Genomic DNA, 23,994 nt, shown 5'->3' on the forward strand with positions numbered 1-23,994 from the left:
GATATTCAACTATTAACCTCCTTCCAAGTTAACACTACTCCATAACACTATTCTCTGAATCTGGTATCATTTAGCTAGTTTCAAATTCACCTAAAATGTATTATCATCTAGGTTACTTTGCATCTACTTGTCCATAAAAGATAGCAGGAAAGCCTTTGTCATGTAATTTTCTGACATCCAAATAAACCACATCCACAGAAAGTCTGGCAAAAAATCTACTTTCAGAACTCTTCCTCTTCACATTTATCATCATATCTGCCTAGACCACCATATTTCATCTCATATGCTTGTTTTTTTTAGATTTATCGTCTCCCTATTCGATTGAAAGTTCCTTAAAGGAAAGACTGTAAGGGGGGTTTCCTTCATTCTTATATGTCCAAAACCTAGGATAATGTCTTGTATATAACTTGGACCAAATGAAAGCTTACTGAATTAAACTAAATATGAATAGCAAATTAATAAGCATTTATTAATCTCTTACTATGTACCATTCACTGTGCTTTTAGGCTACCATAATATACTCTAATAAAGTTTATTCAATCTTCCTAAACTTTTCAATTTTGCCAAAAATTCATACCTTACTACTGTCACTTAAGAGTTAGCATCATAAGATTTGGAAATAGAAAAGAACCTTACAGACCTTTTAATCCAACATTTACATTTTTCAGATCAGGAAATGGAGGCCCAGAAAAAATTAACTTGATTAGGTTCAAGACTCAAACTAAGATTCTTTTATTCCAAGTCCAGACCTCTTTCCACTCTGCTAAATTGTTTTCCCTTGAAATTTGCCCAGCTATGTGTTTCAACGTAGAAGATTAAAGGGGCTTCAATTTCACAATCAAAACAATGTGTTATTATAGCAAAACAACCTCCTCTCCCAAAAGTTATTAGAAATTGAAAGATGATACAAATAGATTTCCTGTCAAAATGTGAATGTAGACATTTAAAAATATTTTAATGAAAGGCAATAGGAATTGGGGGTGGAGGGGAGATTGCAGTTGACCTATACATAAATGTCCTATATTTAAATATATATTTTAAGTATCCCCTAAAAAAGTAGCCTAAGATAAACACAACCCAGAGTTATTTTGAGCTAATGGTGGAGGAAAGAAGAGGTTGAGAAAAATGCTTCCTACAAAAAAAAGGCAGTGAAATACAAATTGCTTTTCTGTCACCTAGAGTAAACCCTATAAGAAGGACCCTATAGGTGCAGCTAGGTGGTGCAGTGGATAAAGCACCAGCCCTGGAGTCTACCTGGGTTCAAATCCAGTCTCAGACACTTAATAATTACCTAGCTGTGTGGCCTTGGGCAAGCCACTTAACCCTGTTTGCCTTGCAAAAACCTAAAAAAAAAAAGGACCCTGTAGCAAGTGGTGAAGAAAAGAATTTCAACTAGGATCTGAAAGAATGGACCTATTACCCAATCAAGGAAGGAAATTTCCTCCAGAGACCAAAAGAAATGTCTTGGATTCAGATTAGGAAGTAGAAATGGAGGATGACAATAATATTGTTCTATACCAAAAGTCAAGAATCTGACAAAGTATATTTCTTTTGCAAAAATTTTAGTAAAAGAGAAAATGAGGTATAGTAAGTAGAGTGTTAGGCAGACAGTATCTGGGTTCAAATCCTGCCTCTGATTTGTAGAGACTCTCTGACCATAAGCAAGAGTAAGTCTCCCTCAGCTTCAGTTTGTTTATCTGCAAACTAGATATTATAATACTCGTATTAACTAGCATAGATATAGTGAGGAAAACATTCTGTAAACTAAAAAGTACTGCATTTAGTAAAAGCATTAATAGAGACAGTTCTCACTTTAAGTAAATTCACATTACACAATTTTGACTTTATGTAAAGAATTCTGAAAGAAATCAACATTCCCAAAAAGCATCATTGTTAACTTTACTATACAGTACACTATGCTATCTCTCTCTACTCCTGCCCTTATTATTCTTGGTCCTCCTACTCACCCCATTCTCACTAAACCAAAAAAAATTTTAAAAAATGAATTAACCTTTCAAGTAAAAGCAGAATTGAGGCAAAGAGACTGCTAATTGAGGATTTGACTTGAGACCTCGAGCACCCCTTGCTTACCTGCCTACATGTCTGCCCCTACATATCTGTTCTCCACCTGTCCAAGTTTAGGTATCATGTGTCTATTCTTGTCCCGGCTTCTCATCACTTTTCCATCTGTGTCTTATCTGGTTGGCCTGAGCCAATGGGTTCTTTCACCCTTTCTAGCTTTTCTGTTCCTAGCCCCCTTCTTCCAATATAGGTATAGGTATAGGTCCCTTTCCTGCCTCCTTCCATCCATCCCCACATCCTCCAGCAAATTCAGGGTCTGCAAGACAGAACCTCTTAGGTAAATCAAGAATTGTCTGTAGTTCATCTTTCTCCAGACATCTTAGAAATCAAACTGACTGATAGGAGTTTCACTTGTTGTTCTCCTTTCTTCTGCCATTTGTTTGGCACTAGCCCCATTTCTTAGCACACAGTTTGTCTATTATACATGCTTTACAATCGTTTGATAGTGGGCAGCTGAGACTGAATGAATCACAAAGGGTCAGGATAATCCATTAACTGAAGTATCGGTCCCCAAATAATAAACAACAAGGTAATACAATAACATTTATATAAGGTTATACCAAATGTTTCATGGATTTTAAAATTATCCCCATTTTAAAAATGAGAAAACAGAGACTCAGCTAGGTTAAGTGACTTGCCCCAGGTTAAGAAACTACTGAGTTTCTACCATCCAAGCCTTCAAACTATAAATCTGATGCTTCCAATCAAGAGATGTTAGATATGTCACTTCACCAGCCATGGTTCCTCATCTTAAAATGATGGCTTCCAATTATCCTTCCCATTCTAGATCCATGATCCTTTGTACCCATCTAAACAAATTTCACATTACCTGAAAAGATAATCCATACATAAGTCTTAGAACACTCTTAAACTTTTGCACTGAGAATTTTACAGCACCTGATAACCTTTTACATACATTCATAGATAGACAGAAAGACAGATAAATAGATTTGATAAATGAAATTTATCAGATGGATAGGCAGTCACATAGAGATGATGACAAAGAGAGTAATTGGGCATAGTAGAAAGAGTAAAATTAGATTTGAATTCTAAGGAACTACATTTGAATCCTTACTAATTTAAAAAGCATCTGACCTTGAGAATGTGACTTCACTACTTTGGATCTCAGTTTCCATATCAGTACTATGAAAAGGTGGGGCTAGATAATTTCTTAGTCTCTTTTCAGCTCTATATCTTTGATCCTATGAATTGTTTTGTAGTTCCCCTTTCCCATGGCATTGTCAAATGTATTATGTTTGATTTAGAGAATACATGAAGTACTTTGACAACAGCAACAACTTTGCAAAAGTAAAGGATCAATATTAAAATAAAACAAACATGATCTTCTCTAGACTACAGGTTGACCAGATAACCCAACAACAGAATGGGGTATATGACTTCCAAGACCTGAATGGAACTGTAGTGGGCATTGAGAAAGACGTGGATGATCTACTTAAAGACCTGCAAAAGAAAGTGCATTTGACCTTCCAGGTCAGCAATTCCAGTATCAGGGGTAAGAAATCAAATGCATTTCAGTCATTTAGTGAACATCCCTGTTGGCAGCTGATGAAATACCCATTGCATTCCATCAGTTATTTATACTGTGCTATTGCCATAAAGCCTAAGCGCTTTAGAAAGCAAACCACACCCCTTAAAAGTATTATTTGCACATGAATGTTTCAACTTTTTCAACATTTCTGAGATCTTAGACCATTCTTTCTTTAAATGAAGAACTACAAGGCATAACCTAATAATACACCAGAGGTTAACTAAAGTGATATTGAATTAGAAACCCATGAGGGGTCTGGGATAAGGAAGAACTCCAGAATTTAGAGACCCCCTGTAGTCTTGGGGAAATAATAGGAACAGCTCTTAGCCATACACGCATCCTTGAGAATCATATTCTTATCCTTCCTTAATACTAATAACTAAGTTTCCATCAACTTCAGATAAGAGAAAGTATGAAAGTTTAACAAGATCCTTATTTTATTACTCACTAAAAAAAAACCAAAAAAATTAAAATTATCATAAGATACTGGGAAGATTCAGTCACTTGTCGAGATTAAGTTGGGGTCTGAGTAGTTTGAAACTATGACCTGGATTAATAAGCTTTGGAGTTGGGAGGAGAAGACAAAATTCTTGGATACCCAGTTTCCTGAAACCTAGAATTATAATTTATAGCTTACAAGAATTTAGTTAACAGTGTGATTAATGTGGATTTGTGTTTAGATTGGTTATACATGTATGGCCTATATTGGATTGCTTTCTGTCAGGAGAGGGAGGGAAGGAAAAAATGTGAAACTTAAAATCTTGCAGGAAGATTATTGTAGAAACTAGCATTGCATGTGGTTGGAAAAATAAATAAAATATATAAAAATATATGGAAGGGAAAAAAAGAATTTTGGTAACTATTTTAGTGATATTCATAATCATGCATAAAACAACAACATAACATAACAGAAAGAACTAACCTCAAAGTCAGAAAGACCTGGGTTCAAATCCTCCCTTTGTTATATACTGATTGTGTAATTTTGAGCAAGTTGTTTGAACTCTCACTGCCAGGAACAACCCTCTAAGAGTACAAATTGCAGAGAAAGTACTAATCTGCCTTGGTAGAGAGTTTTTCCTCACCTGGAAGTTTCCTCTACAGATCAAATTAGAAACTTTTTTGTGCCAGTGTATATTTAAGGCAATACTTTATGATTGCAAAGTACTTTTGCTTTTCACTTACATGATTTCTTTTGAACCTTACAAATTCCTGTGAGTCAAATAGTACAAATATTATCCTTATTTTATTAAGGACTAGTAATCAGAGAAGCTGTGTCTATCCCAAGATCACATAGATAATAAACAACAAAGTCAGAAACGCAAACCCTTTGTTTTCTGTCCAAGTTACTTTGTTTTTTTTTCATTAGACTGCACTGCCAAGTCCTTGCATTGCTATATTAAATATGACTTGTAATTCTGACATAGATGAATCATATATATGGGTATGTATAAACATACATATATACATATATACAAATGCACATTTCTCCTTTTATATATATTCATCTTTTTGATCTCATGCCATAGTTTAATTTTGAATATTCTCTTTCCTGCTATGCAAAAATTTCTGAGAAAAACTTCTTATCCCTTTCCCTCATGAAAAGCTATAAAATAAATAGATCTGAATGAAGAGAAAGACATCTACCTTTTTGTGCCACTGTCCACCATATTTCCTTGTTAGCAATGCAAGAATTTCTGGTCTGCAGATGTAACTGTGACTATGATTTCTTCCTTTGCTTAATCCTGTTTTTTTTGTTGTTGTTGTTGTTGGGGTTTTTTTTAGTTTTTTTTGCAAGGCAAACGGGGTTAAGTGGCTTGCCCAAGGCCACACAGCTAGGTAATTATTAAGTGTCTGAGACTGGATTTGAACCCAGGTACTCCTGACTCCAGGGCCAGTGCTTTATCCACTACGCCACCTAGCTGCCCCTGTTGTTGTTTTCAAAAATTCATTTTTGGAAGATTTTGAGTTCCAAATTTTTTCTCTCTTTCCCTCCCTCCTCCCCAAGATAGCAAGTCATCTGACATAGGTTATAAGTGTGCTTCATTGAAGAGAAATTATTCAACTGATTGGTTTAATCAATATGCACTTTAAATATAATAAAGAACATCCTCATATGTGTTCAGAGAGCATGAAGACATGGTCAGAATTTCCTTCCATATATCTTCCTTTAAGGTCCATCATACTCCTAGGCAAACTTCCTCTGAATAAATGGGTAGTCTGTGATTCTACAACTTTAAATGTAAATTCAAAGAGAATGAAAGGATGAGAGAGAGAAAGAGAGAGAGTCAGAGAGAGATGGAGGGGAATGGTAAATTGAAGAAGAAAGTAAACAAATCATTGAACTATTGTCTTCAATTAATGAAGTAACAAACATTTATTAAGCTGTGGCACAAGGAAAGAATATTAAACATGGTCACATGTTTACCTCTGCCTATTACTACTCTGACATTGGTTAAAGGTTAAGGTTATATAACTTCTCTGGGACTCAATTATCTCATCTGTAAATGAAAAGACTGGACAAAATGACCTCGAAGATCTCTTTGAACATCTGGAGCTATCCTAGGCATATATATATATAATTTGAGGGGAAGGCACTGGCTACTGGGAGGGATCAACATGACTGATATAGGACATGCTTTTCTTTTGACTATCTTTTCCCTACAATTGACATTGATACAGATGCCTCAAATATCAAGAAATATTACCAAATGTCTTTATCTGGGGAACAGAAAATTAATGAGACAACACTTATCATAAAACATTCGGAAAATACCAGGAAAGATTTACTTACAATGATAAATGGACTAACCTCAAAAGCAAACTTCTCAATGGAAAAATTAAAACAGATTCAGACTCCAGATATCCAAATATTAAATGAAAAGGTAACCAGAAAATACTGCATATGAAAATAGTCCTGTGATTTCTATTTCATTATCTCTTCAGTTTTTCTTCCTTCACACTTTGGAAACTATCTCTAGCTGATGTAGTGGTATACAATTGTAATCTCTGCCACTATGGTGGCTAGGACTTTACTAGAGCTTGGGAATTCTGAGCTGCAGTGGACTAACCCATTGGGTGTCTACCCCCAAGGCCAACACCAATAAGATTAATCTCTCCTTCACTCCCCAGGAGTGTGAAAATAACAGGCTGCCCAAAGAAGGGACAAACTGGACCAAGTCAGAATTGGAGCAGGTTGAAACTCCTGTACCAATCACGAATGGAATCAGGTCCTTGAATGTGGCCACTGCACTTTCACCCTAGGTTAGCGTGACTCCCAATATCCATAAAAGATGACATTTTCAAAATTCAAATGATAGAGGTAGTACCTAATAATCCCTTGGTCTACTATTGTTTCTGAGACATCATGGGTGTTTTTTCATTGCTTTCAATAAAACGTATTACTGTTAAAAACTTAATAAAAAAAAAAACCTTAAGCAAGTAATTTGATAGCTTTGAAAATTTTAGTTATGTCTTAGTTAATATTTTTTATTTTTACAAATCAGCTAGAAATATAAAATATATTAATTGATGTAATACTTTTAAAAATGTGATCAAAAAAATGAAAACTGTTTAGGTGCAATCAAATTTGAGACGAGACCATATACAGTGAGTGTTTTCAGGCAAATATTAATAATTACTGTGCTCATTCATAATTTCACTAAAAGGAAATTTTAGCATGCCCTGTTTCAATATCATATTTCTGAACTTTTGCAGTTCAAACAAGGAACTTCTTGACAACAGATTCTCTTTTTTAGGTATGTGGAATACCAGGTAACTTGTCATGTGTTCTTGCGCCTTGTGGGGGAGCTCTGTGTAAGGATGCCAGTGGGCGCAGGATTTGTGGAGGTCCCAGCTGTAATGGTTCCCTAGACCTTTCAGGAGATGCTGTCAAGAAAGCTGAGGAAACTGGGTCTATGATTAATAATCTGACCAACCAGCTGCAAGTATCAGAGAATCAGGTAATTAAATGACATGTCATTCCATTTTGCTTTAATAGTAAAATGATAATGTGACATTATTCAGGAAAAAAAGGGTAAGTGAAAATGAGGCTATTTAACTTTTTTGTTACTCAAAACTTGAATTTATCAAAATTTAAAAGAACGGACTCTGCCTGCATACACTATACCTTCCAAAGGAAAATGGTGAACTATACACATGGAAGCAAACATCTCTAAATTGAGAAAAGGCAACAGTGGATTTTTGAAGTGGATTTTCTCAGGAGTAAAATATGAAACTTTTGATTTACAACCCCTACTTTAGATTACAAAAGTGTAAATATTTCCTTTTCTTTCATTCAGGCAACATATGGAAATTTACAAAAATCCTACTCCCCTAAGGGGACATGACTAGATCTCTTTAAGCAAAAAAAAACAAACAAAAAAAAAACCTTCCAAGAATTCAAGTGTTTATTGGAAATATTATGAAACATACGAATTAAAACATGTTAAGAGGAATTTTGAATGGAAGTATCAACGTTTATACCTTTAGCCCATACTGTTATCACTTTAAATCTGATCAAATTATTTAACCTTTAAACCAATTCAGTTCAGTAAATATTTATGAAGTACTTGCTTTGGGCATGGCCATTACACTAGACTGGAGGGTTGGAAGGAGATTAGATAAACTAAAGCCCCCCCCCCCCATCCTAGAGTTTATTATCTAGTTTATGGAGATGATAAATACACATACATGCGTCCACATGCCCACACACACAAGCTATAATGCAAAGGATTGATTTCAATTTAAGACATAAATAATAAAATAACATGGTAAGAACAAGAAAGAAATAAACAAAGTGCTATGTGACCTCAGAGGTTTCATGAAGAAATGTCATTTGTATTATGATGTTGAAGTAGTGCCTGAATTTATTTTGAACCTTCACTCCCTTTATCTGAATTCTATACATTCTTCAAGTTCCAGCCAAAATTTTACTTCTCTGAAGTCTTCCCAGGCACTCCAGACCAAAGTGATCCCTTTCCTCTGAATTACCTTACCAAAAGCATTCATACAATGTTTGTTAATGGCCAGATAATATGCATCTCTTTTTGCACTTTGGATACGTCACATCTCTTTCAGGAAGTAGATGGCACATAATTTATCAAGTATGGTCATTTGGTGGGCAATTAGGTAGCATAGTGGATGGATAGCACATCCGCCCTGGAGTCAGGAGGACCTGAGTTCAATTCTAGCCTCAGACACTTAAGACTGACTAGCTGTGTGACCTTTGGTAAGTCATTTGACCTGACAGCCTCACTCACATCCAAGGCCATCTCCAGCTGTCCTGATTCATATCTGGCCATTGGTTCCGGAGGGAAAAGTGAGGCTGGTGACTTAGCACACACCCCCTCACTCAAATCCACTTCACTTGCTTGTCATGTTATCACATCCCTGATATCATTATATTCTTCAAGAAAGAAGGAGAAACATCATCATCATCACTTATATTACTGACCTTGTATTCTTGATTATCACTCTCTGAACAAAACTGTAGACATACATGCAGACTCCACCTTTATTCATTTAATACTTATATCTCACATCACATTCTTGGTTTTCTTTTCTTATCTAAAGTTTAAGTTCCCTGAGGAACAACTTTAATAATTTTTTTAATCACAGTTTTGCTTAGCGCAATTCTCGGGGACAAATCACAAATTGTTGATTTTGGCTGATTTATTTAAGAAATAAAAATTACTAACTCCCAGAGTTGATCAGAGTATATTACCTTTTAAACCAAAAATGTGGATCATGGCCCTAGGCCAAGTGCAATGAATAAGAGTAGAACTTTGGGAATTGTGTATATAAGGACTTGGTATACAAAATGTGTACATAACTTTATGATATTGCCCAAGGGTTATAGGCCTGACTCTTTCAATGAGATGGACCTGAATTTAACTGGAGAAATCTTTTAAACTAGTGAGATGTATATAATAAATGGGGAGAAATAGATGTCTATCTGTATTTATCTATCTATAGATATGTCTTTAGATAAAAAGAGAGGAAGGAAGGAAGGAAGGAAGGAAGGAAGGAAGGAAGGAAGGAAGGAAGGAAGGAAGGAAGGAAGGAAGGAAGGGGAAGAAAGAAAGAAGGGAGGAAGAAGACAAAAATAAAGAAAGAAAAAGAGAAAGGAAGGAAAGGAAGGAAAGAAAGAAAGGGAGGGAGGAAGGAAGAAAAGAAGAGAAGGGAAAGAGAAAGGAGGGAAAGAAAGAAAAGAAAGAGAGAATGAAAGAGAGGGAGGAAGAGAGGAGAGAAAAGGGGAAGGAATGGGGTGGGGGAGAAGAGGCAAGACAGAAGCAAGTAGCAAGGAAGATTTGAGGATTCTTTCCAAATAGATAAATATTGGTGACATCTTAGTTACACACACACACACACACACACACACACACACACACACACACATACACATACACATACACATATTTATTTGTAATCAACATTCTTTGGTTAGATGTCAAAGAAAGTGACCATTCAGGGTATTGTTTAAATAACCATTAACCAGCATTTTACACGTATGACCTCATTTGATCCTCTCAACAACCTTGGAAGTACTATTATATTTCCATTTTATAGATAAGGAAACTGAGTCTGAGAGCAATGTAATGGTTTGCCCAATAAGCAAATAAGTATCTGAGCCAGGGGTTGAATTCATTTTCCTGTCTCCTAATTTATCTAGCTATTCACTGTGCCACCCATCTGCTGACAATATGAGAAGCAGCTAAGGCAGCCCTAGTCTAAGATATAAAAGATTCCAGGGCTGTTCCCCTGTCAGCAGGACAGCCTGGGAAATTCTTTGATCTCCTGGTTGCACTATGTTTAGAATCCCCATCAAGAATAACCCTGTCTGACCTTTATCCTTCACATATCTAAATGAACCCAGAAATGTGGGACTCTCTGGCTCCCTCAGGACCAGGAGCTTTTGGAACAGCTGATTTACATGCTTCTTAATCACACATTCCTTCTCCTACATTGTCCTCAAGGACCTTACCACTAATCTGCGCTAGAGGTATGATTTGCCATAGCAGAGTCCTGAGAATATTTCTGACACCTATCACTCTTTGGACAGTGATTATAGACATGGATTGTGTTAAAGTGATGTAAATAGGGTACACATCATATTGTATCACTGAGCTATTCCCAATCCTCTCCTCCATTCCCTAATCTGTATGTAAGCTTTAGAATACAAATATAATTATATAGGTATAATTTACATGCATATATTATATACATGTAGGATATATGCAGGCTAATCAATGTACATGTAGGAAATAAATTTTATATGAGTGTATTATATGCACTGATGGGCAGCTAGGTGGTACACGGATAAAACACTGGGCTTGGAGTCAGGAAGCTCTAAATGCGAATTCAACCTCAGATACTTACTAGTTGTGTGACTCTGGGCAAGTCACTTAACCCCTATTTGCCTCAGTTCCTCATCTATAAAATGGAGACACAGTGAAGAAGGAAATGACTAACCAATATCTTTGCCAAGAAAACTCCATGGACTTTTGCAATTGGACAGGATTCACCACCACCACCACCAAGGATATAAATTATATATGTTTATGTACTGTATATATAAATATTCATTTTATATATATATATATATTATATGTATTTGTATACATATATGTAGGATTGGTTGATCTATCTATTTGTGTATACATAAATCCATTTTTATGAATAGAGGCTATAAAAGAAGTTTCAGAGATGTCAGCAGTTATAGTTGCAATAGCTGGTCACCATTGAAGAAAGCTATCAATAACTACTATAATCTCAGACTCCCAAACTATCAGTGGGAAGGGAAGTAAATAAGCATTTATTAAATCCAGACTATGTGTTAGGCACTGTGCTAAGCATTTACAAATATTAAATCATTTAATCTGCTTGTTTGGAAAAACTGACATTCTACAAAAAATGACCATTTACTGTGTAGCCAGGTTCTCAATATCTGCCTTTTGTCAGAAAGGAGTGTCACAAGAAGTATAGCAGTAATAGAAAGAGGCAGTATGGTAGAGCAGGAAGAGCAATAATTAATGATAATAATAATAATAATAATAATAACCCTTTGCATTTCATTAACACCTAACAGGTTACAAATCATATTCCTCACAACCCTTTAAGGTAGGTAGGGCAAGAATTCCATTTTATAGATGTGGAGAGAAACCAAATGATTTGCCCAGGTTCACCCAGCTAGTAAATGTCATAGGGTTCAGATCTAGTTCTTTTGACACCAACTAGTCAGGAGAGCTATCAACTTTTGGCAAAATAGTTCATCTCTCCATACTTCAGTTCCATTATTCCTAGTTTTTTTTAAGTTTTTTTTTGCAAGGCAATGGGGTTAAGTGACTTGCCAAAGGTCACACAGCTAGATAATTATTATGTGTCTGAGACCAGATTTGAACTCAGGTTCTCCTGACTACTGGGCCGGGTTCTATCCACTGTGTCACCTAGCTTCCCCTCCATTATTTCTAAATGAAGGATTAGACTAGATAACTCACTAGTTGTTCTTCCAATATTCTATGATTTTCAAGAACTGATCTTTCAACTTTGAGTCTTAAAGAAAGTTGTTAATTTGAACTATCTTGGGCTATACAGCATCACTTGCATTCTAGATTTACATTTCTTCTGAAGGTTTAAAAAAAACCCAATAGAGAGAAAGAGGATCATAATAAAGTAAACAATGGTCATATTAATCTAAAGAATATCTGAGTGTTGAACTTGTTAGGAAAGAGGGCTAAATTGGGAAGATGCCTCATTGAAATTTCCTAGAATGACTTGAATTCTGAGAAACCAAAATCAGAGGAAGTCATATTATTCAGGTATGTAAAGTGTATTGTAAATCATAAAGAGCTATGTAAGAATTCATCATCATCATCAATATTCCACCTCAAATGGTTGTAGTAGAAAGAAACTTGGCAATAAATTCATATCAGTGCCTTTTCGGTGGGGAATCCTAGTCCATTGTTATCCCATAAAAGGGAAGGCAAGAGGCTCCATATGTTCAATGAAAAGAACTGAGGACAAGAATTAGAAAAGAGCTTGTGCTTAAATCTATATGATAGGGCTGCAACCTGTCAAGGAACTACTTCTACTCTGAACCTAGCATCAGTAAGGCAGGCACATAATATCTTTATGACTTCTTTTGAATGCCAGGATATAGATGAGGATAAAATTAGTCTTACTCAGCCCTATGATCAACTAAATAGATCAAAATAGTTAGGCAGCCTTAAGAAGAAAGAATGAGATTTTTTTATTGCAATTGAAAAAACTTGGGGTGGGAAGGGAGAATAGAATAGTTTTACAGTAGGAAGATGAGATCAAGAAAAAAAGCCATTTCCAATGTTTCAGAAAAAGTGATGAAAAAAGCATTAGCATATCTGATTAATTATTCTAGAAGTAAATAATTATAACTAAATAAATATAAACTATTGTTGGGGATACTTACCTCATTCCAAAACAAATGGCATTGAGTTCCATCAAGAAAGAATGGCCTAAAAGAATTGGAAATTGGGGCAGCTAGGTGGCATAGTGGATAGAGCACCAGCCCTGGAGTCAGGAGTACCTGAGTTCAAATGCAGCCCCAGACACTTAATAATTACCTAGCTATGTGGCCTTGGGCAAGCTACTTAACCCCATTTGCCTTGCAAAAAATAAAAAAACCTAAAAAAAAAAGAATTGGAAATTAAGTGAATGTCCTTCAATTAGGGAATGGCTTAACAAACTGTGCCATATATATGTCATGGAACACTACTGTTCTATTAGAAACCAGGAGGGATGGGGATTCAGGGAAGCCTGGAAGGATTTGCATGAACTGATGCTGAGCAAGATGAGCAGAACGAGAAGAACATTGTACACCCTAATAGCCACATGGGGTGATTATCAACCTCAATGGACTTGCTCATTCCATCAGTACAACAATCAGGCACAATTTGGGGCTATCTGCAGTGGAGAATACCATTTGTATCCAGAGAAAGAATTGTGGAGTTTGAACAAAGACCAAAGACTATTACCTTTAATCTTTTTTTTAAAAAGTTATCTTATTATATAATTTTTCTATCTCTTATACTTTATTTTTCTTCCTTAAGGACATGATTTCTTTCTCATCACATTCAACTTAGATCAGTGTATAACATGGAAACAATGTAAAGACTAACAGAATGCCTTCTGTGGTGGTGGGTGGGAGGAAGGGAAGCAAGAGTAGGGAAAAAATTGTAAAACTCAAAATAAATAAAATATTTCTTTTTTTTTTAAATAAAAGGCCTAAAAGACCTTATCAAGAACATATATGACCTGAAAAGTAGATGGACCAGTCAACAATAGGACAGAGTCAAGTGCATTTAAAATATATATAACACTTTAAAGTTTCCAAGTATATTATCATTTAACCTCACAAAAACCTTGTGGTGGGTGCTATTATTCCTATTTTATGACTGAGGAAACTGAAACTGAAAGAGGTTAAGTGACTTGCTCTGGGTCACAAAGTTAATTTCTGGGGTTAGATTTGAGCTCAGATGATCTTAACTCCAAAGTCAGAACTCTGTAAAGAATAAGAGGATATGAAAAGGTTTCTCTCTATATCAGACAACAGAGTAACCATATCACAGCGTGTGAAAAGAAGTGACAAAGTCACTGACCCCTCACAGGCACCAATTTTTGCAATAAATTAATGAAAAATGGAGAAGGAACACAATTACTTCCTGATAAAAATGTATCTAAACCATTCAGAATGCCAAGAGATCAGTTTGACCTTAGCTATTACATCACAAAACCTAAAATGAGTGATTGAAGTTACTTTTTAGTAACCATTTCTAAATACATAATGATGAAACTGATACCAATTTTGGGCCATTCTATTTTTCCCCATCTTTTTTTTGTTTTATAAATGTCCTGGTTTTCTTTACTTGGATTCTCTAATGAATTAGTGACCTTTTTTGACCAGTGGTAATCACATACCATCCATCTTTTCTCATCCTATCCTAATTTTGTCCATATCCCTCCCTAGATTATTCATAAAAGTCTTGTCTTTCATTTTTTTCCATTTCATGAGTACCAATGAAGCATTCAGGCTATCAAGTTCTTATCTCTCCCTCTCCTTATATTACTAGCCCACATCCTTTTCTAAGTATATAGTCTCTAAATGATGTCACCCATAATTGAGTAAATCATTATATGCTTATCTATTTATGTTCAGTATATGCCTTTACATTAGTCTTCCATAGTTTTGATTGTTCAAAGATCATGGTATTTCAAGATTTAAAACTATATTATATCACTCAGAGAATATCTATCTTAAAAATAGGTTTGTTTGTGAGTCAGAGAGTCAGATTATTGAATATACTAAATAGTTTCCAAAACACAATCCAATATGATATCCTTCTCCTTACCAAAACCCTTTCATGATCAATCTCCAATAACTGTCCAAATGCATCTAGACTGATGGTTTAGCTCATTTGGTTCACAAACTGTGATCCACAAAGGCCCTTTTTGGGGCAGGGCGGGGGTCACAGAGGCAAAACTATTTTCACATTATTAGCAAGATACTATTTGCCTATTAAAATATATCAACTTTTCCCAACTACATATTTGTATAAAACTGGATTTTCTTCATTATAGTTCAACCAAATCAATATATCACAAAAATATAAATATGGAAATTGACCTGAGAATCTAGCTGACTTTAATTAAGCTAGAGTCCTCTAAAAGAATTGCAAAAAATATGTAAAACAATTCTACTCTTTCCACAATTTCTTTCAGAAAATTTAGTTATTTTTCATTTAAAAAGTAATCTCTGTTAACAAAATAGGTTTATAGTTATTTTAAAAGAATAAATATTGTTAAATTTATCAGTTTTAATTTTAGTATGGCAAATATCAATAGATATAATCCACATAAATTTAAGAGTTTGTTGGGATTCTTAATAATTTTTCAAGTTAAAAGACTCTTGAGACCAAAAAAATTTAGAATGACTAGTTTAAGCCAATGGACTGACTACACAACTCTGTCATAGTCTGGGCAAGAAAAATTGTTGATCCATTTGGCTTTTCCTTATATAGTAAAGACAATCTTACATGGATGTCCAAGAATCTGAAGAGAGCCTATAGAATTCATGAGCTTGATACAATCCACACAAAACCATCCACATGGGAGTATCTGTAAAAAGACCATTTCTTTTTCCAACTGAACTTTCTTCAGGAGATCTTCGACAAAAATGATTAGTTATTGTAGCAAGCATTTTGTGCCTCATTTGGTATTGATCACTGAATGAAGATACCTTGATTGTTTTATTTATTTATCTTATGACCTTTATTTATCTTATGACCTTGACAAAAGCATGGGAGATAACCTAGTAACCTTTGGGGTTGATTTCCTTATAATCAACAAACAATAAATAATGGAGTCTGAGTTTGTCACACTTTTCAGGCACTTAATGAGATTATGAAAATCTTCTATAGAAAATAATTTACAGAAACCTATTTTTGAGGTGCCTGATTTTCAGAGAGCTGTAATAGAGATAAGAAAGTAAAAGTATGTTCTCAGTTAGTAAATTTTTTTCTATTTTGTATCTATTTCTTCTCTTATTTTACCTATTAATGATTTTGAGATGATCAGAATTTAAGAGTATCTCATAAAGCTATTTTGAAGAAATCTCTCCCTTGTACACACACACACAAACACACACACAGACACACAGAGACACACAGACACACACACACACACACACACACTGCTTTTCTTTATTTTGTGATTACTTGTAATCTTCCATTACAAACAAAATGTTGAAAATTGTTATTTACAACCTGAATAACTTTATACTTTTCTTATTTTTATTTATGATCTTTAACTGTTTTATGCTAAATCTATGCATTCCTTTCTAAAAAGGGGGGGGGGTATTTGTTATAGACTTTCTGAACCTTGAGTTTTATCCCAAATAGCTAACTTTTGTTATTTCTTCTATGTCAATAATTTGTTTTAAATGCTAATCTATGAAGATTATATTAACATTTTTGGTTTTATTGCAATACTATTGGTGTATCGGAGGAGAAAAAGAGGGAGAAAGCTAACCTACTGATAGAAATGTCCTATCCGCTACTTGATTAGAAAGAAAATCAAGCAACCCTAAAATGATAATGAAAGAATGATTTAAAATCCATAATGATAGTAATCCATCAGATTACTGAGAAATGCCTGTTCATTAAAGTCATTCAACTTTTTTTTTTTGTATACTGTACCCTTTAGGCTACACTAAAATTTTACCTACATCAGTTAGGCATGTCCTTTTCCTTACCTTTAGTTCTATCACTGTTACCTTTTATAAGCAATACCTAAATTCTTTATCCTGTCCTTAGAAAGAGAAAATTTCTAGGGAATTGAAGAAAATGTCTCCCCAGAAAAGATAAAGATTTTTTTTTGTTCACTCAGAAATTTCCCTCTTGTTTTAAAATTCGTCATTGGTCATATTTTAAACTGTGTCAAACTAAAACAAATCTACAAAACTTAGGGGAAAAACATTTTTCATATTATATATGGGGCAAGGGTAGTGTTCTAATTCTAATTAGCCCTACTTCAGGTGACACATATTTATATGATTAACTTCAACTTGATGGCAGCATTGTTCTATTCCTACCCAGTTGTGTCTCCAAGTAACATAGAAAAAAAGCACAAGAATGTCAATCTAAAGTCACGCATTAAAAATTAGCATCTTATTTTCCAGACTGCAAGTCTTTTAGGATTATCATTTCACTTCTAAGAGCACCAAATATTTGGAATTTATTTCTGTAACCCACTCACAGATAAAACTCATTTACTAAAAGGTTGAATGCTTTCTTTTTTTTTTTACTTTGAAAGAATGTGCATTACTAGAATTTAAGAGATTAGTAGAATTTGGGAGAAGAACAGAGGAGCCACTATAGTAGAAAAGGCATTGTAGTTGGAATCAGGATGCTTATGTGCAGATCTGGGATGGACTAGTTATGTAACTTTGGACCAGTCATTTAACCTCTCCTGACCTGAGTTCCCACTTCTGTAAAATGAGAAAGTTTAACAAAATAACCTCTAAGATATTTTTGGTGTCTAAAGCTTCTTTCTATATTCTAAGCTTTTAGTAGAATCAAATAAAAATTCTTCAACATATTCATAGTGAAAACTGTAGGATAAACAGTCCCAATTATTTTCTACTAAGATCTGGATTGTTGTTCAGTTCTTTCAGTAATGTCCAACTCTTCAGGATCCCATCCGAGGTTTTCTTGGCAAAGATAATGGAATGGTTTGTCATTTCTTTCTCTAGATCACTTTACAGATGAGGAAACAAAGGCCAACAGGATTATGTGTCTTGTCCAAGGACACACAGCTGACAAGTATCTAAGGTCAAATTTGAACTCAAGTCTTCCTGATTCCAGTTCCAGCACTCTATCCATTGCTTTTCCAGCTGCCTATCATGGATAAAGTCTTACAAAAACAAAAATATCCCTCCATCTCTATATCCAATCAGTTGCCAAATCATATTAATATTCCCTTTGTAAAAGCTCTTAGATATATCTCTCCTCTCTAATTGCTCTAATTCAGGTCCTCATCAGTTCTCATCTGAAATAATGTCATAGCTTTCTGAGTGATCCAATCTCCAGTGTTTGCCCTCTCTCCATTCCATTCTCCCCACAGCTGCCAAGGTAATATTCCTAAAACAGATTAGAACATGTAACTCCCCTAGCCAAAAAGCTTTAGCAATTCCCTACTATCTCCAGAATAAAATACAAAATTCTCTTTTTAAGGGGCAGCTAGGTGGCACAGTGAATAGAGCACCAGCCTCGGAGTCAGGAGTACCTGGGTTCAAACCCGACCTCAGACACTTAATAATTACCTAGCCTTGTGGCCTTGGGCAAGCCACTTAACCCCACTGCCTTGAAAAATCTAAAAAAAATAAAATAAATTTAAAAATATTCTCTTTTTAGTATTTAAAGTTCTCTGAAGATTAGCTCCAACCAAACTTCCAGTGTTGTTCCTTATTGCTTCACCCAAAATGCCACTACCCACTGCAGTCAAACTGATGTGTTGACTTTTACCATCCATCACTCTATCTATGGTCCCTGTACCTTTACATTGACTGTCAACTACTCATGCCTGATCGATACATGTTCTCTTCTAAACTCTACATTTTAAAATCTCTAACTTCTTTCCAAATACAGATCAGGTATCACCTTCTGCATGAAGGCTTTCTGAGTTCCCTGCATCACTCCCACCAATTATTAGCATTTTCTTTTTGGAATTGCTTTGTATCAATTTAATCTGTGCTTTTGTTGTATCCTCTCTCCACACAGTAAAATTTAAGCTCCTTGAGGACTGGGTCTATTTCCTTTTTTATTTATCTCTAGTGCACAGTACTTGTACATAGCATAAGTTCAATAAATCTTAGATTATGTTGACTTATTTTAGTTTGTGAGAAAATACAATTCATGTTAAATTGGTATTTATTTTTTCATTATTATTTTTGTCATAGAAAAAGCGACCTAGATCTAGAATGTATTTCAAAGTTAATGTTTCCACAGTACAATAATACATGATAGTAAAAGTTGATAATGATTAATTTCCAATAATAATTTTTTAAAGTTCAGCAACAAAAACTATCTTTGTACTAGGTAGTTTGATTCCAGTCTCAGAAATTTAAGTCCCTTAACTTTTCTCAGCCTCAGTTTCTTCATATGTGAAATAAAAATAATAGCATCCCCCACCCAGGTAGGTTATCATTAAGATCAAGTAAGATATGTAAAATGCTTTGTGAACCTTAAAGTACTATGTAAATATTAACTAATATTATTTGGTACTCCAGATACAAAGAAGAAAAACAACACAGTCCCTTCCCTAATGGGACTACTAAAATGTGACTACTCAGCTTTCTACTTTGTCATTAATGAGTGGTTTTATTCTGTTTGGCAAAACTGCTGAGCTCAGCAATTGTGTTTTTCTTTTCTCTCACTGTGTACTTTTAAAATCTCTTTCCAGATAAGAAACATAACAAAACTAACTCAACTCACTAAGACCAAAGCCTTGCGGCTAACTGAGAAGCTAGAGAATATGAAAGACCAAATAGAGCTAGAAGAACAGAGGACAAAAGCCCTCATCCACAAAGTGAAGGACTTTTTGCTAGGTAAATGATCTGTGAAAATAGTAGGCCTGCTGCTGCTGCTGGTTACTCTTCTTGGCTTCATTTTTATTACTCATCTGCTTTTGCTTCATAAGAAAAAGCAAATTTATATTGGTTGGAAATTACATATATAGTTCAAGGACAGGAAATGGCCCATCATGTATGATCTTGAAATAATAAACTGTTGCTTACCCAAGGGACCTTGCAGCTCATCTAGTTCTACCCTTTCATTTTACAGAAGAAAAAACCAAGGGCAATAGAGGTTAAATTGTTTTTTCAAGTTCATACAGCTTTCTGTTGAGAATATTCTCAAAAATGTTAATTCTGTACTCTTATTTTTTGTTCTTTGAGAAATGTGATCCACTAATAAATTCTAGAATGCAATAAGCCATTCAAATGAACTCAGTGTTTCAAGCTTACTTAGTTTTAAAAAATTATATTTTAAAAGAATTTTAAAATATTCAGTCTATGAAATCTAATATTTGGGCTTCAGCAGTTTCCTCCAGGACCAGAGGGTGATACGATAAATTTTTGAATAGTAAGGGAAGGGAGATTAATCTTATTTCACTATGATCAGTCTCAAAGCACACAAATACTATGCTGATAAAATATAAGCTCTTCAAAAAGAATGTAAGGTTTTTGAGGGCAGAGATCATTTCTTTGTATCTACAATGTCTGATGCATTGCCTAGACTAACAAAGTAAACAATTAATACTTGCTATATTGAATTGAATGGTAACTGCTGCAGAAATAGATAAGTCAACTTTATAACTTTGTTCATGGCAATAACTCTATTTTCTTAGTTCTTGGACAAAGTTTTATGAGATAAGTGATGAAGGGACCATTTGTCTTACTTCCACAGTATCTAATTTGGAGAGAGACATCATAGAAAAAGGAAAACATCCGTATCTCGGTATTTCAAGGATTTGTGATTTCATAAATTAGAGTATTCCCTTCACTTATCTAAATCACAACCTTTCTATGACTTAATAGATGGTCTTTGAGAGTTTCTGCATTGAAAAAAAGTCAATCATCATACAGATAACTTGGAGATGAACCTCTTTGAATCTGGTTAAATTGGTCTTCATTGGATCACACTACTTTATCATTGGACTTCTACTTAACGTCTTTGCAGCCAAGAAATTCAAAGTTGGTTGAATATTAACAGGGGTAGAATCAGAGTCACCATTCTGAGTGCTCTGCCCCCTGGCTAGTTCATTGGATCATATGTTTAATTTGTGATAGGATCACAAGTCAATGTGATCACAGTCAAGTAGCATCAGTTTTCCTTGTTGATTACTCAATCAGTAATAACCACTCTGCAAATTATTTAGCCCAAGAGTTTCAGAGGCCTTTGACAATTTTATTAGGATCCTAGATTTAGAACTAAAAGAGATCTTACAGGCCTTCTGTTCTAACTCCCTCATTTTGTAGATGAAGATGGCCAGGGAATTTAGGTGATTTGCTCAAAGTCACAAAGATAGCAAAATGCAAAATCAGAATAGGAACTGATTTCTCTGACTCCAGAAGACAAGACTCTTTTCACTGTACTAATGCCAGTCCATATAAAGGGAAAAACAGTAGAGTTTATTGGTAGAGCCTTCCCCACTAACCTAATCTCAGAAGTCATAGCCAGCTAGCATGTTCATTTGGTAGTAACTTTTCCTGTTTAGACTATCTTTTCACCACTTAGTAGTATTTTGTTTTATTCACTAGTTAGTTGTCTTTTTGTCTTGGAGGTAGGGAATGAAAGAATTTGACATTGCAATCTTATAAAATGTTCTTTTTGTCCAGCTCCACTATTTTTCTAGCAAATGACTTTCCCCCTAAAGATTCTTTCCTCAGTTCCATCATCAACAGAACTACAATATAACCATGTTATTGTTAATCTTCATTTCACTTTTTATTTACACTCTAGTTTTTCTTTTTTAATGTGTTTAAGTGATTTTCAAAAGTACTAAAACAGAAATAAATGAGCAAATATGTATATACACATATTTTATCCAAATACAGTTGTTTGTATCTTGGTTTGCCATTAGATTGTGAGCACCTCGAAAGCAGGAACTATGTTTGGTCTTTCTTTGTATTCCCATAGTTCAGCAAAGGATCTGACAAATAATGGCCACTTAATAAATGCTTATTGCCTTGACTCAAGCATGCTTAAATGACTCTATGTTTGGTAAAGAACCACCATTAACTATGTTTTATATTCGTATTTAAGATGAGAACGTCCCACCAGAAGACATAGAAAAGGTTGCAAATCATGTCCTGGATCTTCAGCTCCCAATAACTTCACAAAATCTAACAAATGAGCTTAAAAAAATAGAGTTGTTCATAAAACTCTGTGAGGATTACCAAGCAACAGGGAGTAGGCTAAAACTAAAAGCTACAGAAGTCCAGGAACTTTTGGCAATGTCTAAAGAAGCTGAGTAAGTATTTTGTTTCACAATGTTCTCCTATTGCTCCTAGGGAATCTTAGAATTGGCAGAAGAGTTCAGAGGCCGTTAAGTTCAATTTAAATCTTGAGAGGAAATCCACTCCACAATATTCCTCATACTGTCTCTTTGAAGATCTCCAGTAACAGGAAATTTACTACCTAAAAAGGCACTTTGGGTCACTGCTAATTGTTAGGGAATTTTTCCACACAATAAGCTTAAATCTGCATCTTTGCAATTTCTCCTTTTCTGTCTTTTGTATATAAGCAAATCAAGAGTTATCAGTCTACCATGTGATAGGTCTCCAAATATTTGAAAGTAAATATCATGTCACCCCTTAGACTTCTCTTTTCCAACCTAAATATTCCCAGTTTCTCCAAATTCTTAGTGTCCCTCCCCCCTCCCCAACATCTCTCTAATGGGGAATTTTCTAATAAGCAGTTGAAAAACCACTGACCAAAGGGCATCATGAAATCTAAATGAAATGAGAAGTTCAGGATCCAGAGCTACATGAGGAATGTCAGATTCTTGAACAAGGTGACTCGGTGTACCAAGCTATAATAATAAGACAGAGAGCAGGGAAGCTTGTTTCCTGTTTTCATTAGTGGCTCGGTTCCTTTCTAATGGTCTATTACCTCCTTATACTACATCAGACTATGAACAATTTAACCAGCTCTGGATTTCCTTTGTCCTTGCTGACTTAGCCAAGCAAAAAGGAACCTCCATCCTGTTGTTTTTATAAGCATGGGAAGCTGTGGGTCACTACACAAGCTCTGTCAGGTGATACAGATGATGACATTATCAATGACAAGATTAAAAACAAACATTTAGTTAGCATCTACTATATAAATAAACCTTTATTACAATTTTAATGGGACTCAAATGAAGATATAACTTCTTTTTGCATATTAACATGAAAAACTAGTGTAATTAGAGATGAAATGAGCAATAAAAATAGACCAGAAAAGGTTTGAGGAAATTGAACAAAAAGGGCACAGGAAGGGCAAAACTTCTTGTAGTTCAACGTGTTACACCTAGTGGGCACCTGAGAAAATCTCACTGGGTGAGTGTCTATTGAACTGATGAGAGAAAAATTATCGGAATTTGTACAAGAGAGGAGAGGGGAGGGGAGGAGAGGGGAAATTGATTTGGGACAATAGGGAAAATGTGGTATGGGGTTGTCCCAGAAGGCTGAAATGAATTCTACCTTCACCTAATTCCCCTGTTGTTCAATCCTTTCAATTGTTCTGACTCTTTGTTATTCCATTTGTGTTTTCTCCAAAAAGATACTGGAGTTGTTTGCAATTTCCTTCTTCAGCTCATTTAACAGAAGAGGATACTAAGGCAAAGGGTTAATTGACTTGCCCAAGGTCACGAAGCTAGTAAATGTCTGAATCTAGAGTCCAACACAGAAAGATGAGTCTTCCTGACTCCAGCTCAGGGATTCTATCCACTGTACCACTTTGCTGACCTTCTAATTTTCCTAATTTCCCTAAAATTTCCTTCAAAGATCAGCTCAAGCATTACCATTGACCCAAAACTTTTCCTGATGACCCAGATCATCCCTCCCAGAATTACCTTATGCCATTTTACAAATGTTATGTATACACTTATATGTGAGATGCTGCCTATGTAAGAGTTGTATACTCAGATCATTTGTCTAACTGCAACTCCAAGAGGTGAGTCTGCATGAGAGTTAGAAATCAGTAACCGTTAAGCCTCTTGAGAACCACTAATCTGAGGATACTTTCCTTTGGTTGACCCAAATGTCTTAGAGGAAAAAGTGAGATTGGTGA

General features: G+C 35.0%; 1 protein-coding gene across 2 annotated transcripts in view; it reads left to right on the forward strand.

Annotated features, from left to right (window-relative positions):
- LAMB4 (laminin subunit beta 4) overlaps positions 1-23,994 on the forward strand; it is a 131,224-nt gene that overhangs the window by 95,200 nt on the left and 12,030 nt on the right. For both annotated transcript variants that reach the window (XM_074193922.1, XM_074193923.1), the window contains 5 exons: positions 3,435-3,595; positions 6,311-6,513; positions 7,387-7,590; positions 19,622-19,766; positions 21,985-22,192. In XM_074193922.1, coding sequence (XP_074050023.1) covers positions 3,435-3,595; positions 6,311-6,513; positions 7,387-7,590; positions 19,622-19,766; positions 21,985-22,192 — 921 coding nt within the window. The remainder of the gene's footprint in view (positions 1-3,434; positions 3,596-6,310; positions 6,514-7,386; positions 7,591-19,621; positions 19,767-21,984; positions 22,193-23,994) is intronic.

Source organism: Macrotis lagotis, chromosome 7, assembly GCF_037893015.1.
Source record: "Macrotis lagotis isolate mMagLag1 chromosome 7, bilby.v1.9.chrom.fasta, whole genome shotgun sequence".
In the NCBI taxonomy this organism is placed as follows: Eukaryota; Metazoa; Chordata; class Mammalia; order Peramelemorphia; family Peramelidae; genus Macrotis; species Macrotis lagotis.